Consider the following 18,841-nt stretch of genomic DNA (forward strand, 5'->3'; position numbering starts at 1 on the left):
ATCAGAATGCTAGCTTTTGAATGTAGGGTAAAGCTGATTACTGAGTATTTCTTTCACTGTTGCTAGTAGCAATTGTTTATTTTTAAACAATTATATAGAAACCTGGCCCCGTGTAATGATTTCAGGTGGTTAATGGGACCTGCTGTGGGGAGTCTGGATTGTAACTGAGTGCAGTGCCGTGAATGTTGCTACCTTTGAGACAGGGAGGTGTTATATAAGGTTCTCGGGCTCAACCACCAAATAAACAGATTATAGCAACAACAACAACAACAAACTCCTAGGATATACGTCAATGCAGACGTATGTATCACATGTTGTGCAATCCGTGAAAGATGGCAATTCTCTGTCCTGACGAGGCATCCCATGTTTCCTGCCTGTCTTCGTGATAGCTCTAACTCTAACTCTGTTTCCGCAAAGTCTCTCTGCGTGTTGCCCAACGTGCTCGTCAGTGAGCAGGCTGTCGGTTTACTGCAAGGGACCGTGGCCTGAAGCAGTGGTGGCTGAAATAGACAAGGTCCACCCTTGTGGGCGGGTGGGAGAACGGAAAACGCAACTCCAGGAGTTTAGGAAGCCAGCTTCCCTGGCCGTGTTCTTCAGGAGGCCTGATGATTCCTCATGCCCCTTCCTTCCACACCGAGTTATGACACATGTGATGTCTTACTGAACTGTAACTTTTTATTTTCGACCATTGCGCACTGCATTGCATGTAAGTGGATTGGTTGGAGTTCTTTTAGAATAACTGGTCATTTTAGAAGCCAGCTGCTATGAGCAGACCGCTAGGAACTAAAGTATCCAGCATCTCATTCTCCAGGACTGTGTGAATTTCCGATGTACTGGTTCAGAGGGAGCCATTATAAGTAGGAAAACATTTTTCTCCTTTTGGTCCAGCCTCATGGGATGGTCCAGTTTCTCTTAGGGTGGGCAGTGAAGAGCGCAGGACTTCACTCAGTGGCAGCAGCTGATGGTGGGTCATGCTAGGGACCGCAGTGCTGTGTTCCCCATGACTCAGTGGTGGGCCTGCAGGCTGAAGTCCTCCGAGCTGTGCACATCTGCAGGGTTGAGGCAGGCGGGAACCCCAAGGAATGAAGCAAGGCATCTGGCCGCTCCTCTGTTGAAAGTATGGGAGTCTCTCAGAAGGGAGGGATGGAAAATGTGTCAGGTACACGAGAGGGGAAGGCAGAGGTGCTCGGAAGGGTGAACTGACTCTCAATGCTTATTTGAGTTTATTTGTTTTTATAAGGACGAATAATGTGATGTGTTACCCAAGATGGTGTGAACAAAGCTTCAAGCCAATGGAGAAGACTAGGCCTAAATAGCGGACCCGGTGAAGTGACAAATAAAGCCACACCTGGAGAGCCGCATCCTCAGCAGTCTTTCTCAGTGCCAATGCATTTATGGCTGTAAGTGTGGGGTCTGCCCAGGTAGAAGCAGAGCTCTCGGAACAGGTCTGGTGGATAGGTGTGGAGAGGCTTTCTCAGACGGCCAGCTGTAGCCCGAGAATATACAGGCACTAAAAGCTGAGTACGGCACTTTCCTCAGAGGGTTGGAGAGACATCACTTATGTCCTACCACCCCGTGCTGTTGAAATGTCTTTGTGGGGTGCGTGGGTTTAACATGTGACAAGTGATGACATTTAGTGTGTTTACGTAGATCATCTTGCCTAGGGACTCCTGTATTCTGAATAAGAATAAACCAATATTATCCACTGTTAACACCTTCTACCCCCGCAGTATAAGAAAGATTTGGGGACAGTGATAGGAGGTTTTTCTCAAGAGTCTGGTCCAGAGGTAGATATTATACTCCCTGTACCCTAGATTTTTGCTTGTAACCTTTGCATTTCATGAACTGTATATATAAAGAGAGGGGAACAAGAGCCATGCTGGAGGGAACACACTTGAGTCTGGGCATTTTAGATTCTTTGATTCTGTGGAACCTTTTGAAGAAGTCCATTGACTTCTGCCCTGGTTTCCAGGAGGGTAGGTAAGTGTCAGCATCATTCAGAATTACAAGGAAGTATATAAGATCCTCCAGGGCCCCACAGCAAGGTCCTATATGGGGACAAGAGATTTCATGCGTTACATACTCCTTCTGTTACCCTGACATGGACAATGGCGTGTGTGCTGCTGAATGAGCGAGACCAGGCAGTTACAGTCGATCATGCACACAGAATCTCACTACATTGTCTTCTGGGAGGGTTGCCCATTCCACTTCCACCGCCCACGCTGGGTCTTTGCACAGGTCTTGGTGGCCAAGATGCTTTTCACTGACTGAGCCCCCAGAATTCATCATGTACGTTTTATTTGAGTCATATTAGATTTTGATAGATCTCCTCCTTGGTATACATGTTTTATAAATGGTTTTATTGTGTATTTTGACATTTATGGAATCATTATTAGAATAGACTTTTTGTTTTCATTCAGTAGATTTATTACACAAACAATAGGAGGGATGTTCTTAGAGGGATAAATGGAAAAAGCAGATAAATAGGAAAAGTTACCTAACTCCTCCCAGACATAATCACACATAACATATTGTTGTATATCCTTTCAGACTCTCCATGCACATGTATGTAAATATGTCATTGCATTTCTGTGAAATGTTGTTTTCACTTGATCAAATATTGAGCACCCTAGTGCTAGACTGGCCTGCACAGGAGATGCTTTTCAAAATTTAAAGCTCCTACATGGACTTTCTGAGGTTTTGAGCAATTTAAATGAAATACAGATTCTTAGAGTATTTTGTAAAGTGAAGCCAAGGTTATCTGCACATAGAATTGGTGGTTGATTTATCTATTACAATTGCTTCCACTTCCAAATGCTTAAATTCTAAAGTATTTGGAGGGAGAATTCTGGTCGATTTCAGTGAAAAAGATGAACAGCTCATAATTCAGGGCTTTTACTAGAGAGGAAAATACATTTTTAGGTGTTTTCAACCCTAGAAAAGGAGCCATAATATATTAAACTGTTAGAAATCGTATAGATATAAAAGTTAAAGTGAAGATAAATTTTATAAATTATAGCATGTATATATAGACACATGGAAACTTATATGTAACTGTACATTATTTTAAGGATAAATATATGTTAATTATTGAAACTGCTTATTTTCTATAAGCAGTGCACCTATTTGTTTGCCTAAATGTCTGTGTGCTCACAGGCGTGTGCACAGTATACACCCTCATACATTCACACACAGAGACATGCTCCATGCTTTGCTAATAGATAGTTAATACTAAGTGGAGATTTCTGCCATGGAGATTTTGGAGGAGGAAAATTAACTGCTTTTGACATAAAGAAAGATACCCAAGAGGGTTGAAAGGCAAAACATCCACAAGAGAATAAAGGCTTGCTACTTTCAAAGCTACAATAAAGTCGTTTTAAATACGGAGATATGTTCTTGTGCTTGCTAGGGAGGAGGATGAGCTACAAACAGAAGGCTTTGTGTGTTTAGGGCCCTTCAGAAAAACCCTTAGGGATAGTAAGGGTTAGATTTCTTTTGGAAATGAGAAGTTTTTATAGTCTATCAGAGGGTGAGCGAGTCTTTCTGGCCTATTTCTAGGGAATGAGGCCTGTCCTGTAGAAGAAGCCAAGGTCTGGGTGTTGGCATCACGGACTACAGAGGAAAAGCAAATGCTGCTCGTGGTTTGTGTAGGCAAGTTGACTGAGAAAGTCAACTTGTTTTACTCAGCTGAGTGATTTTGGTGTTTGTCCAGAGTCTGAATAAATAATGAACAGAAACTTCTCTTTGATCCATCAATTCTTAGCAATGATGATTTTCTAAAATATACATTGAAGTGATTTCTAGATGTAGTTGTCATCGAGCAAAATTCCTTAAATCTGATCAGAACCAGTGCATTTGCCTCTCCAAGATCATCAGTCTTGCTACTTTCGTGGTAATTCCCATTTTCAGGTGACGGAGGGAAGTGTTAGGCTCAATCCCGCCTTTCCTCGGGGCCTTCCGAATCTCCTTTCCTGCTGGTGTTCTTTTTCCTGTGAGACTATGATGTCCATCAAAATTTGAGAATAAGGTCCTGTGAGTCTGTAGGTCAGGTCCTGTGACTCAGTGAACATTACATTATTCTGTGGTACAAGATGTTCTGCAGGAAGGTCATCAATAACCATGAAAAAAAATGCTTTTAAGGCCCTAACCGGTTTGGCTCAGTGGATAGAGCGTTGGCCTGCGGACTGAAGGATCCCAGGTTCGATTCCGGTCAAGGGCATGTACCTTGGTTGCAGGCATATCCCCAGTAGGAGGTGTGCAGGAGGCAGCTGATCGATGTTTCTCTCTCATTGATGTTTCTAACTCTCTATCCCTCTCCCTTCCTCTCTGTAAACAATCAATAAAATATATTTTTAAAAAAATGCTTTTAAGGGCAAAGGTGGGAAGGCCTCTCATTGGCTTAGTCCTTTCTTGTCTGTCATAGTTCAGCTTGAATCTTATTTCTACATATTGGTTCTAGTTATTCTGTGCACCGTCTCCCTGTAATATCCCTTACTTAGCTACCTGAGGAGAACAAGGAGACATAACTGGATTGGTTATCACTTTTTGTTCTCTCTTTTCCCTCTCCCACTAGTCCTTTACAATAATTATCAAGCCATCAGCTCAGATATTCATGAAGCTACATTAAAAATTATACCAAGAAGTTCAAGATAATTACTTAAAACTATTAGGGTTGAAAAAGAAAATTTAGAAGTTTGAACAGATTTGAAATCAGCATATGAAAATCACATTTCCTATTTGCTCTTAAAGTCCAATAATAATATATAATAGAAAGAAAAAAGATTCCTTTCCTAATAGTAATGAAAATTGTAAATTACTTAAAAGGCAACCACATAAGAAATGTGCAATATCTGTAAGAAAAATAAAATAAGTCAAAAAAGAAAATTATACTAAGAAAGCTGTATAGATATGAACTCTGTATTCTGATCTAAACCAGGTTGATTTAGGTGCCTCTCGTGTTTGCAGCAGGCCAATGTGGACTTTAAAAACAGCAGCAACTCTAAACTGCCCCACTGGCAAAGCCACATGGTGTAGATGCAGGTGAGCTCCCTTACTGAGGATGGGGCCTAGCAGGCCACTGCTTGGTGTGTGAACTCCAGGTAGTTTGCAGTTCATATACAATAATGGCAAGCAGATTGGGGGTTGTGGGTTTTTATGCCATGGACTTTGTCCTTTCTAAGACTTTGAGGGGAGTGAGTCTGAGAGAAAACATGTGGCCATTTTTACAGTACCTCTGGGTATGCCGAAAGGAAGATGCCACACCTGATCATTGTTGAGATCTAAATAGACCAATGCTTGTTCTCGCTTTACATTTATGTATTCTTTTAAAACATAATTGTGTAGTTTTAATAATAAATATTTTTCTCTCATCTTAATTTGTTCCACAATATCAGTACTTCCCGCATCCTATTTTTTTTTTTCTGTAGCATCTGTTCTCAGAGATATTGAAAAGTCTTAAATTTAAAATAGGACGTTTTGAATTTGCTTTCCGTCTTTCTGTTCAGAGGACATGACCTCAGGGATACATCCTAACATGAATGTTGGAAACTCTCAATTATTTAGGAGTTTGATTGTATAGTTTGTGAATAGCTTAGTTTTATTATTTTGCCTTTTTAAAATCCTATTGCTCCTCACTGTCCTGCTTCTTTTTAGTTTGAGCATCATATAGGAAAAAGACTCTGACTTTTAATGTTACTACTCTATTAGCAGATTGGTTGAAAAATTTGGTGAGTGATGATAAGGTGTTTCTCAATCTTTCTTAACCTCCATAAGATTTCTATCTTATACTGAGCGTGTCTATCAACCAGGAAAATGTCATTTATTTTTTGTACTTTGTGTTATGAAACAGTAATGTATTGTAACAGTGTTATGATTAAAAGCAGAGACTCAGTGCAAGATTGCTAGAGATTAAGCCTGGCTCCTCACTTCCTAGCTGGTAGCCCTGGGTACATTTCTTAAATTTTCTGTGCCTTGGTTTCCAAATCACTGAAGTGTCAATGATAATGGAACCTACATTTTTGGTGGTTTGGAAGGTTAAATTAGTTAACATGTATAAAGCCGTTAAAACAAGTAAGTGTTTACTGCTATTATTGTGCATATAATGAATATACTTACACTTTGGGGGCTAAACATGCCCATTGCTCTGCAGGTTTTGATGTTTCCTCCAAATTCTTTGGTTTATTTTCAGAGCACTTGCATGGTTTTTGACAGCGATTTCTAAAAAATATTATAGATGCTGACAAGTAAAAGAACCCACTAATCTTCTAAGGCCTTGTGAATAGTCTGTTGAATTTTGTTTCAGAAATGACCAGTGGAGTATAATTTAAAGAACACTAGGAGTTGGAAGTCTTGGTCTTTGCCATTTATTAGCAGTTATCTTGGACAAGTTATTTAATCACTCTAATTTTCATTTTTCCTCCTATAAAATGAAGAGGGTTTGATTTAGATAATTTCTAAGGTTTTTTTTATATCCAAAATTCTGTTTTATTTGCTGATAGGCATTTCTTCGGTTGGGATGCAAATGCCACCATGGTGCCATTTGTTTCTTGAAATGATCAGTTACCATGGTGTCTTGTGCATACTAAGTAAGATGTTAGTATTTGGACTTTGAATTGGATGTTTGGCCTTTTCAGAATCTTTGAAAGAGGAAGGTATGTGTGGTGCACATCTTTGAGAGGACTAGATGTTTGAAAAGGGAGAGATTTTATTTAAGATTTTAACACTAGAAGTCAAAAGGATGCTTTGTCAATTGCTCATTTGCTTGCCAATATCCACCATATACTTCTAGCCCACAGATATTTGAGCTGGAAACACTTGAGTCTCATCTCTAAGGAAAACACACACACACACACACACACACACACACACGCAAAAGCTTACTCAGAAGTAAGCTTCTAATTCTTGTTGATGATCGAGGAGAGGTATGTCTGCTTTAAATAATCTCTATCTTTTCTTCTTGGCTAAGTTATAAGAAGAAGTCTTAGCTGTATACTAGGAGAGTGCTGACTAAAAAAATGTTTAAATAATTGTTTATGATTGTTGTGATGCTTAATCATTAAGAATGTTTATATTGTTTAGGTTTTTTTGCTTTACAATTTTTCTGCAGCTCATCATTATTATCTTTTGGGGTGTGCTAAAATAATAATCAATTAGAAAATGTAGGAATATAATATAATAAATTCCAAGAGACATTCATTTTTTAAAATTGATTTGAGAGAGAGAGAGAGAGAGAGAGAGAGAGATATCAATTAGTTGTTCCATCATTTATGCATTCATTGGTTGCTTCTTATATGTGCCCTGACCAGAGATTAAACCCACTGCCTTGGTATATGGGGATGATACTCCCAGCCAGAGCAAGACATTCATAATTTTTAAAAAAGTCATTCATTACCATTAAAAGGAGTAACTATGCCTGATCTATATAATTTTCCCCTATAATAAAGTGAAAGGCCACAAAGATGAAAGAAGTGATCTCTAGCCCAATCTCTCAAATATTCCCTTAAATATTGTTTGAATGTAATAAGAATTGGAGGCAAATATTTATCATCAGGCTAGAAAAATATGATGAATATCATGCTAAAATAATTAGTGGGTAAACAAATTTGTTCCCCAGTTTATTTCCAGAGTCATTACTGAAACCTTAATATTGTTTAATTGCAAATGATGTCCAGAGCTTAGTGTTTTGAGGCTTATTTGATTCACTGGCTCTATTGATCCAAGGGATGGAATTAAGATCTTATTTATCAGATTCTCAAGTTATTTCACATTTGATCATGTTGTCAATCGTAAAATATAGGAGTGAAATTAAGGTGAATTTGATAAGGAAGGGGAGAACAGAACATTTCTTAGTTATCACAGGGCACAGGGCCCTTTGTGAAGTGTTAAGATACTGTAGAGTAGAGTGAACAATAAAATTGCACAGATTAATAAAGGCTAGGTTGATACTAGATTTTTTAAAAAAGGCCAGCCCAGCTGGCATGGCTCAGTGGTTGAGCGTCAACCTATGAACCAGAAGGTCATGGTTCAATTCCAGGTCAGGGGACATGCCCAGATTTTGGGTTCGTTCCCCAGTGAGGGGGGAGGCATACAGGAGGCAGCTGATCAATGATTCTTTCTCATCATTGATGTTTCTCTCTCTCCCTTTCCCTTCCTCTCTGAAATCAATAAAAATATATTTTTAAAAAAACCTGAATGACAGAACGATCTTACAGTGTGGATTTGCCATAATGAGTTAAGCCCATTGATAAATTTAGAACCATTTTTCAATGGGAATAGAATAGTTTCTATATAACATTCCTATATATGAATTTTGTGTACCATATGAGACATTTCTCCGAAATAGCTTCTTAGAATTGTGGATTAAAAGGTTAGCTCATTGCCCAGCCGGGTGTAGCTCGGTGGTTGAGTGTCAATCCAGGAACCAAGGGGTCACCAGTTCGATTCCCAGTCAGGGCATATGCCCAGGTTGCGGGCTTGATCCCCAGTGCAGGGCGTGCAGGAGGCAGCCAATCAATGATTCTCTCTCATCATTGATGTTTCTATCTCTCTCTCCCTCTCCCTTCCTCTCTGAAATCAATAAAAATATATATATATATTTTTTAAAAAGGTTAGCTCATTAAAAAAATTTACATACATTGGTGGGTATTGTAAAACATTTTTATATTAAACAAACTTTTTTTCATTGAGAATGAACTAAATTAGTTCAAAATTTTAATCTAAAATATGAGACTTCAAAGAAGTTTTTGATAGTGGGAAGCAGCTTTAGACTATCGCCTCCAGGTGCCATAAGAAGAATTTATTTACGTCTATTGTAATAATTTGGTTTACAAATACTTGGAAAGTTGCATCCACCAACCTTCATTTCATAAATGAAAAGAACTGAGGTCCAAAGAGTTAGACAACTTGTGTAGAATGACCCAATTTATCATGGAATTGGGCCTACAAACCTCCTCAGGTCTTTCTAGAGTGCTGTTCTTCTTACAAAGCCAAATCCAAGGGTTAGTAATATTAAAATAGAATAAACCACTGAAGGATGATATAATCATATTATTTGTATGGTGCTTGCTTGACAGCTTACAAAGCAGTTAGGAGTTGGAAGGATCTCCAAAACAGAGAACAGATTGCTTTCCGACCCAAATGAGGAGACCTTTTCCTACTCAGAACCCAGATTAGAGTCCCAATTTCTTTCAGGCTTTTTTGTTTGATATTGCTTTCTGATATGGTTTGAAGCCCCTGACTGTTGATGAATTTAAATAATAGTACACCCACAAAACTTAAAGGAACGCTAGAGAATGTCAGAAAGAGGTTTTGTGTTTTAGGGAAAAGTTCTCATTTGTATGCAGATCTTTGATGACAGTTGCACGGTAATGCTGCGTTTGGCCTTAGCCAAGAGTACCAAAGTTCCGTTTTTATTCTGTCCTTCTCATTTTTGATTCCTCTCCATGAGCTTGCAATTTAGGAAAACATTTGCATGATTCAGTAGGGATATTTTTAAAAATAAAAAAGACAGCAATATTTGTTAAAAATACGTGGAGCTGTAAGTTCTGAGAGGAGGGTTATTGTATTAATCAGAATTCCTACCCAAAAAAATACCCATATAAAAATCTTCAAACTAGGATACTTGGTAAGGTTTCAGTAAATTGAAAAGGTGTTGGTAAGTGTAAGGAAACCAGAAGGGGTGATATAGTACTGGTCATTGCAGAGCTGTTCCCACCTCTAGACCCGATGGGACCAGGAAAGGGCATAATTACAGGAACCTGGGAGGACTGAGTCTTGTCAAGAAGGCTACCTTGAGAAAGGTGCATCCTTTCTTGTGTAAGGATACAGGCTTCCTCCCTTGGGGAAGAAGCCAAGGAATAAATATCCCAATCTCATTTCTGTCCCTTACTCTTATCTCTGCTAGGGCCCCCATTAGTCAAAGCCAACCAGAAGCCACAGAGCAGAAGTCTTTGGTCAATCACACAGTACAAGAATAGAGTGGGGAAGGATGGAGGGTAATCTGAAGAGGCAAATGGCTTCTGGTTTCATCCACATTATGGATGGGCCCTGCCTGAGTACCTTGGTAGATGAAACCATGCAATTTGAAGACATTTCTAAAACGCACCTCCGAAGGTGCTAGTGATGCTCTGAAGGAGTTGCTGCTGGTCCTTTTCCATTGGAAATGTGTGTTGGTTTTTTATTTGTGAGGATGGTTCCACTGTAAATGGTGCCTTGGATTTTAATTCCTGTACTGTTCTTGTTAATTAAGATTTGTAGTACTTTAAAAAGTTCTTGAATTGGGAGAAAATAAAAGATTTAAATGTTAGTTTTATGGAGAGAACTTGAGAAGCTAAGCTATGTGGACTTCCATGACTGCCTAAAAATACAGATAATGAGCAGATATAAAAATGCATGTATCAGACCAACTTGTGGCTCAGCTGTTCTTCACTGTCATGTCCAGACCAGAAGAATTCTCCTTCAAATTTCATCGTATCGTGATTCTCATCACATGAAACAGTGGGAGGATTGCTGGGAGTAAATATTAGCATCATGAAATTTTACAGTTTTGATGATAGCCTCCTTATTAAAAAAGTTATTGACTGAGTGCGGACAGGAATGCTAAGAGAGTGTCTCTTTACAGTGTTGGAAGCAGAACTTGTTTTGGAAGGTATAGGAAGCCCATGGAAAGTAGTAGCTTGGAGTTCAGGCTTTGCCATTTTTAGTAAAGCTAAGCAGACCTTGTATATTGCTATGAAAAAGTCAGTTTTGACTGGTCTGTAAAATTTGTGAACATCCATTGAACTGTACACATATATGTGTAAGTTTCTGCATGTGCATTATACTTCAGTTAGAAACTTTGAAAGTCTCTTTTGGGACAATAAGTATAATTCATGGGATTCTGGAAACTGGGATTGAGATTAGGAAGGATATAATAAAGGCCCTTACTTCTCATTGTTAGGGCTTGTGAAATGGCAGAAGGGAGTAGATTCATACACTGACTAGATGCCAGAGTCTTGAGTTCAGAAGGAGCACTAATCCTTGACTAGTGGACCAGTTGGCTAAGGAAGGGACACATGCCTCACCACTGGGAGATGGGAAGTTCCTATCCTTCCAATGCCGGGTGCAGAAGGCTCTCTCCTTTGTTGATTGGTGTTCACGTGCTTCACCTCTCTGAAAACTGTGATTCTTCAGGTAAGGAGAACTCTGGGGAATAGATGTTCTCCCTGCCTCGAGCATTGTCTGCAAGGTAAGGGGCAGCTAAGAGCTGGTCCTTCTGCTTACAGACCCTTGCCAGTGCCTCAACAGAGAGCCAGTTCTGATGATAAGGAATAAAATGATGATGGCTGTGAGTCTCGGTGGAGGTTTATTTTGATAAAGTTCTTAGGTTCAAATGTTTACTTCTGGAAAAGTGAGTGTACTTAGTACACAGATGTACACAAACACTCACTAGAGAAGTCCTACAGGAGTCTTTATGTGTAAGGAGCTGTGTTAAAGCTAAGCTAGCATATGTATTGTATGAACACTGCTTGAATGTTTTCATTGCCAAAATTTGCATACTTATAACATATGTTATTTTTCAGAGATTTTTAAAGTATTATTTTTATTATCCTAATTCTTAAATTATTACTAGTGCAGAGTATGGTGTTGTAAGAGGGCCATGGTAGATCTTATAATTGAAGCACACAATTACCATTTGTTATTAAAGATGCTTTCTTCAGCGGTGGCATTTCAAATGGTGTGTGTGTGTGTGTGTGTGTGTGTGTGTGTGTGTGTGTGTGTTTATGTGTTTGTTAAACCCCTTGGATTAAAGCTATAATATAAAGAACTATGCACAAGATATGGGAATTATCAGGATTTTATTAGGACTGTATAGTATGTTGATAAACATGATATTATTTTGTCTTGGTTTTAAAATATATACTGATATAAAGTTAGCTTTAAAAAAGTTGTTTGTGCCACAACTCAAAATTAGTGTGGGTGAATCACCCCAAAAATATTTAAGAGGAAGAAAAGGAGAGAAGAATACAAATAAGGTAGAACAAGGACAAGGAGATGCATAACTTAGCTTCTGTTTGTGTTTGATTCATATCCCTTTTACTAGTAATTAAAACATATTCTGGCTGTAAGATGTGCAACTAGTTGTTAGATTTTTCATTTGAGTGTTGCATTTACATAGAGTAGTTGGCTTTGAAAATGCAGCTAGCAGCCAATTCAAATACTGAAGATTTGTCTGACTTACAGACTAGTTTAGTAAGAAGGTATCTTGAGGACGTTATGGGGAGAGCACACATCAGATACCTTGTTCTGGAAACTCAGCCAGAATGTTGTCAGTTGTGATCTACCTGATTCTTAGGTTATCTAAATTTTTAGTTGTATTGTATTGTATTGTATTGTATTGTATTGTATTGTATTGTATTGTATTGTATTTTAATCCTCACCTAAGGATATTTTTTCCATTGATTTTTAGAGAGTGGAGGAGAGAGAGGGAAAGATGAAGAGAAACATCAATGTGAGAGAAACACATCGATTGGTTGCCTTCTGCATGAGCCCCAACCAGGGCCTGGGCTGGGGAGGAACCTGCAACTGAGGTACATCACCTTGACCAGAATCAAACCTAGAACCCTTTGGTCCACAAGCTGACACACTATCCACTGAGCCAAACTGGCTAGGGCTGAATTTTCAGTTCTTAATTTAGGACTTACAAAGATAATACGCACGTAAAGCCTCACCTCCACATACTTAATGGAAGAGGGAGAGTGTTGAAGTTCCAGATTGCCTTCCTGGAGGAAACTTGAGGCTATTCAACAGACTCTGGCTATAAACTATACCTTCTCTCTAGGTATAAAAAATACCCATTTCCCATAAGCATTTGTGTTGACTTTTTATATCCCATTGCCAAGGACATTAATAGACTGAAGGCATTTCCCAGTTTTTCTGATTGGGCCTTCCTCCAGGTCCTGAGTCTCCAAAAAATTATTGGGCCTTTTTGCTGTACTGGGGAACAGATCAGATATTGATAGGTGGTCCTCTTCATCGTACCTGCACATAAAGACACCCAGCTTCCAATTTCAAAGGAGCCCCTGCTCCCCCCCACCCCCCGCCTTTTTTTTTTTTTTATTAGGTCAAGCATTGTATTAGTGTCCTGCAGAGCATACTTTGGGGAAATTATTTGCCATAGGTAATTGAGAGCTATTGAAGGATTTTTAAACTGATCAGATATGCATTGGTCAGCATGGAAGATGGATTTGAGGAGAGGGAGAATGCCGGCAGGGAGTCCAATTAGAAAGCTGGTGAAATCGTACAGGTGTTAGATGTTGGAGACCTCAACTAGGGCAGCAGCAGTGGGAATAGAGAGGAGGAGGTGAAGTGAGAAATATTTGTCATAAATGCAGCAGGTTTTATAACTAATTAGCTTAGCAAGGGAGAAGAGTCTGGGCTTAACATCTCCACTCTGGCTTGGGTACTGACTGGTTGGATGGTGCTGCTACTGAGATTGGGAAAGTAGGCCATTTCTTCTGATGTCTTTTGAACTGACCCAGGGGAGCGCAGGATAGAAGCAGGTGCAGGTTTAGAAGGCCTCAGTCCTCCAACTGTTGATCTTAATTCCAGTTAAGAAAATTACTGACTTTATCCCAGGTTTGTGAAATAGTTTTGTTCTGGAGAGATGGGACTCCCAGTGACCAGGAACTAGTACAGGATGATGATGTTCTAGCTCTCCCCCTTCTGGTCCCTGTACTCATCCTTCTATACACTGTTGTGCCAAATCTGGAATCCACAGGGGAAATGTGCCATGCTCCCTAGCCTCTGAGTTGAGGAACTTCTCAGCAAAGAAATCTTCACATGATTTTTAAACATCCCCTTCCTCAGTAAATGAGTATTACTCCAAGTGACAGCTAGACTACAAAAAAGGGTATTTGGGATATTGTTCAGAGGGTAACCAGGAGGAAAACTATTTTTAAAGTTTTTATTCTTTTATATATGTTACTATTTTTCCAGAGTATCTTCTATCTCTTAATTTTAGTATAAGAGTTTCTAGCCATTAATTTAGTATGCTCATTGATATATGTGAAAAAAATTGGGCCTCTAGTCAAATAAGTTTGGTAATGACCTCCTCTGCCCCATTCTCAAAGATTTGGAGCACACAGTAGGCCACTAAAATCTCTTAGCACTCTGAAATTTTGTTTAACCCAAAGATATCCCAAACTTATTTGACCTCAGAACCTTTTTTTTTTTTTTTGCCTAAGGAAAAAAAATAAGTAGGCCAGCATTTTCCCAACCACATTCTGCAAAATACTAGTTCTTCAAGTAGTGAATAGATACCTATTAGAACTAGTATTTTGCAGAATGTGGTTGGGAAAATGCTGGCCTACTTATTTATACCAGCTTTATTTACTGCAGACAATCTTGGTGTCTTAAATTGGTTAGATTTTGTAGGATGGAATGGGGTTAACATTAAATAGATATGTATGTTTCTGGGACCTTCCTCTTAGAGACTTTGATTCAGTTGTTTGGGATGGGGCTTAGGATTTGCATTGTTGGCAAACACACCCAAGATGATTTTCAGGTAGATGCTTTGAGAAGTATTGGATCAAATTATTGTCCTCATCAGCCAGAGAGTGTGACAACGCACAGAGCTTACAGTTTTTCATTTCTTTTGGGTCCTCATCTCTTTGTCCTATCTCCCTCTGGAGTGATAAGCACTGTGAAGTAGGAACATCTTTCTTATTCATCTCTGTCCCCTCGCATAGCCTTGCTTACCTGTGTGCTTATCCCAAGACAGGCACTCAATAAATGGTCAGTGGAATGAATTGAAATTCAGTAACCTTAATTCCTCCAGAAATCAAGAGGAGCCTTGGGAATGGTCAGAAATGACTGAACATGATATATTTTTCAGGGATTCCCAAGAATTATATATATAACTAGCCACACTATTATTTTTTTCCTTTGAAAAATCAAAGTAAATTTAAAAATGGAGGTTAGCTGGATTAGGAAATTAAAAGGCCTATATTTTCAAAACAGCCAGAGAGTGATAAGGGAAATTCAGTCTTCTCTTCTTGCATTTCTAATTGAGATATATTGATTATAAACAAATTGGTGACAATGTAAGTCTCCATTCTTGCCCCCAGACTCCTAGACCCTACTCTCTAAAGTCCATCTCTATTAGCAGTTTGTTTTTTTAATAACAGCTTTATTGATGTTATAATTCACATACCATACAATTCACCAATTTAAAGTGTAAAATTCAGCAGTTTTAGTGGATTCAGAGTTGTGCAACCATTCCCCAGTCAATTTAGAGCATTTTAATCACCTCAGAAAGAAATCCTGTACCCATGAACAGTCACTCCCTATTTCCCCCTAACTTTCCCAACCCTAGACTATCTCTATGGCCTTGCCCATTGAAGACATTTCATACATATGGAATTGTACAATATGTGGCCTTTTGTGACTGGCTTCTTTCAGTTAACATATGTTTTCAGGCTTCATCTGTGTATGGATCAACATTTCATTTCTTTTTATTTCTAAGTAATACTACATTGTATGGAGGTTACACATTTTATTCATTTATTTTTTTAATGAACCTTTGGGTTGTTTCTACTTTTTGGCTGCTATGGACATTTGTGTACAAGTTTGTGTGTGTATATGACACTTAACAGTTCTTTTTTTAAAAGAAAATTTTAATTGATTTTTTTTAGAGAGAGAGAAAGGGAGAGGGGAGAGAGAAACACTGATGTGAGAGTGAAACATCGATTGGCTGCCTCCTACATGCGCCCTACGAGGGATCAAGCCCGCAACCCAGGCATGTATGTGTCCTCCACCAGGAATTGAATCAACCAACTGAGCCATACCGGCCAGGGTGAAATTTAACAGTTCTTGACCAATCTTATAAAAATGTAGACCATTATTAATAATTTGAGATATACTAAAAATATACGGAAAATTTAAGGGTTTTTTTGTTTTTTTTTTTTCATTTCGCTCCAGTGATCCATATGGCCATATCACAGCTATTTCCATGTAACCCTGCTCTAGTCAGTGTGGTCCCCTCACAGCTGGGAGTAGGCAGTGCTCAGTCTCAGGTACAAGTATTGGGAACACCATTACCACCTCTGCCCACCCCTCTTTACAGTCTTCACATTGCACAAGATCCAACTCTTATTCCACTTCTTCTGTGAGGCCCTTTCCCGTGTTTCCCAAACTCTTCTGAACTCACACAGAGCATCTACCCCCTCACCTGAGCATAACCACCTACAGCTTCCTATGGCTTCTGCAGCTATTTCACATGTCTGTGTCTCATCTCTGCAAATATAAGATGCTGAGGGACAAGGATCAAATGGTGCCATTCTTTTGTGCCTCCCTTCCCTCCATCCAAGGGTAAGAGGAAGGAATAAGAAAGACACGTGGCACGATGACACACAAATTAATATTCAGTGAGTGAATGGAAGCGATCACTCAAAGCTTCTGCGGCATTGATGTTCTCAATGCATAGTAAAATAGGACTGGTTTGCACCAATTGTGGAGGAAATGACGAGAGTCGTCAATTAAACCAGGTGCAGCTCTGAAATTGCAAGGGGCTCATTTAAAGAGTTGCTGACTTGTCACAGAAAATGCTGAAAGGCATTCTGTTTAGAAATAATCCCATCTGAACATCATATATTCTCTTCATTTCTACTTACTTGTTCTCATTTGCAAGGACATCTTCAGGGACATTGTCTTGGAAATAAGATCTTTGCAACGTCCTCTCTTTTATTTCCAAGCTTGGGTCGTAATTTAGCAACTCTATCATTATCAGAGCCATTATGTCTGTGATGGTCATACCCGAAATTCTCGTGACTTCACAAACAAAGCCAGTTCTTTGCGTGAGCCCCACACAAACAGCCCTTCTCATGTTAAATGGAAGCCAAATGGAAGCAACAACAACAAAAAATTATAGGAAATCAGACAGAAAGGTATAATAATTTGAAGCAGAATAAAGATATTTTAGTTTTTCTGGCACCTGGCCATGAACATTTCAACCATTTGTCTATAAAATCTACTCTTCAGATATTTTCCTGTGGATAAGACTATTAAACAAATCATCCCAGTTCTTTATGAGCTGGCTATGAAAAATTCCATGGAAATAATTCTGCCTAAATAAAATTACTCTATTAATTCATAGCCTTAATTTTTTGTGATGCTGTAAAGAACTACGGGCTAGTTCAGTAGCCGTTGGTCACGGCTACCCTGATTTAAAATGAGGGGCTGGTTGAGGGTTGTAGAGGCAGATCAGACATTGTAGTGAAGCTGTGGCTGTTACTTATTACTTCAGGGCCATGCTGATTCACTTGGTCATAGTTGTGATAATAGATAGAACAATGGTAGGTCCCTTCACTAGGAATGTGCCTTTGAATCCCACAGGTACTCATGTAAAGGCTGCTCATCAGAGCTACTGTACAAATATATCGACATACTTGTTCCACAAATAGATGGAATTTTTTTTTAAAGCATCAGCTTTATAAATTAACTAGTGGCCCAGTGCATGGATTTGTGCTCATTGAAAGGAAATTAATTAGAAGAAAGATTTGTGCAGTAATTACATTACTGCAAAAAATTATATGTCAAAATTGTATATATAATATCCTATATAATAAAGAGGTAATATGCAAATTGACTCTCATGCCCTCACAAGATGGCTGCCTATGACCAGGCCCGCAGGGGGGTTAGTGAGGGACGACCAAACGACTGAACAGCAGGCTGCATGGGGTGACCAGGCTGGCAGGGGGGGCAGTTGGGGGTGACCAGTCGTCGGGGGGGGGGGGGCAGCAAGAGGCAACCAGGCCACCGGGTGGGCAGTTAGGCATGACCAGGCTGGCAGGGGGGGTGCAGTTGGGGCCAACCAGGCTGGCAGGGGAGGCAGTTGGGGCAATTAGGCTGGCAGGGGGGGCATTGAGGGGCAACTAGGCCAGTGGAGGGGCAGTTAGGGATGACCAGCTGGCAGAGGGGGGCAGTTGGGGGCGACCTGGCTGGCAGCGGGGGGGAGCAGTTAGGGGCAACCAGGCTGGTGGGGGCGGGCAGTTAGGGGCGACCAGGCTGGTGGGGGGCAGTTAGGGGCAACCAGGCAGGCAGGCAGGTGAGTGATTAGGAGCCAGCAGTCCGGGATTGTGAGAGGGATGTCCGACTGCCGGTTTAGGCCTGACCCTGGGATCGGGCCTAAACCGGCAGTCAGACACCCCCAAGGGGTCCCAGATTGGAGAGGGTGCAGGCCGGGCTGAGGGGACCCCCCTTCCGTGCATGAATTTTGTGCACCGGGCCTCTAGTAGTATTATAAAATTAAAACACACATGTGATTGGTGCCAGCGAGAGATTTATATGTATCGTGTATGCATGAGTCAACGTTTATTTTTAAATTGCCAGTGCACGTCATATGTACCAGCTGGTTGGTTGGTAGGAAGGTCGGACGGACAGACGGTCAGTCACTTAGTCTTTTATATATATTTTATGTATATAGATTCTAGTCTATCTATTGGTGGTCCTTGTACAGAGCCAGTAAATAAGTAAAAATGTTACCAAAGAATTGTTTACAGAAGTGTTTTTTTTTCTTACCAGGAGCCTCAAGGCCTTTCTAATATGCATTTCTGCTTTCCAAGCCCTAGAAAATCCTTGCTCAATTCTCAGGGTGCCTAAGTAATGTCTTGCTGCTTTGTTTACTAGATGAAGTCTCTCAGAATGCCTCCTTCTCGAAGACCAGGGGAGGGAGGTTTAATCAGCCTCCTTGTGCACAGCACTGCAGCTTCCTCATTAGTCTTTTCTGTTAGGAAGAAACAGAGGCACAGCATGGCAGGAGCCAAACACTGCAGTCTACAAGCATCTCTCAAGCAACTTTCACTGG

General features: G+C 39.9%; 1 protein-coding gene across 6 annotated transcripts in view; it reads left to right on the forward strand.

The window, feature by feature from the left end:
• Window positions 1–18,841, forward strand: part of CACNB4 (calcium voltage-gated channel auxiliary subunit beta 4) — a 243,023-nt gene that overhangs the window by 127,496 nt on the left and 96,686 nt on the right. Inside the window, exon 2 of one of the 6 annotated variants that reach the window (XM_080668466.1) lies at window positions 1,241–1,400. The exons of the other annotated variants lie outside the window; for them this stretch is intronic. Coding sequence (XP_080524592.1) covers window positions 1,395–1,400 — 6 coding nt within the window. The 5' untranslated portion in view covers window positions 1,241–1,394. The remainder of the gene's footprint in view (window positions 1–1,240; window positions 1,401–18,841) is intronic. 6 annotated transcript variants of the gene reach the window in all.

This window comes from Plecotus auritus (assembly GCF_963455305.1).
Source record: "Plecotus auritus genome assembly, chromosome: 5".
In the NCBI taxonomy this organism is placed as follows: domain Eukaryota; kingdom Metazoa; phylum Chordata; class Mammalia; order Chiroptera; family Vespertilionidae; genus Plecotus; species Plecotus auritus.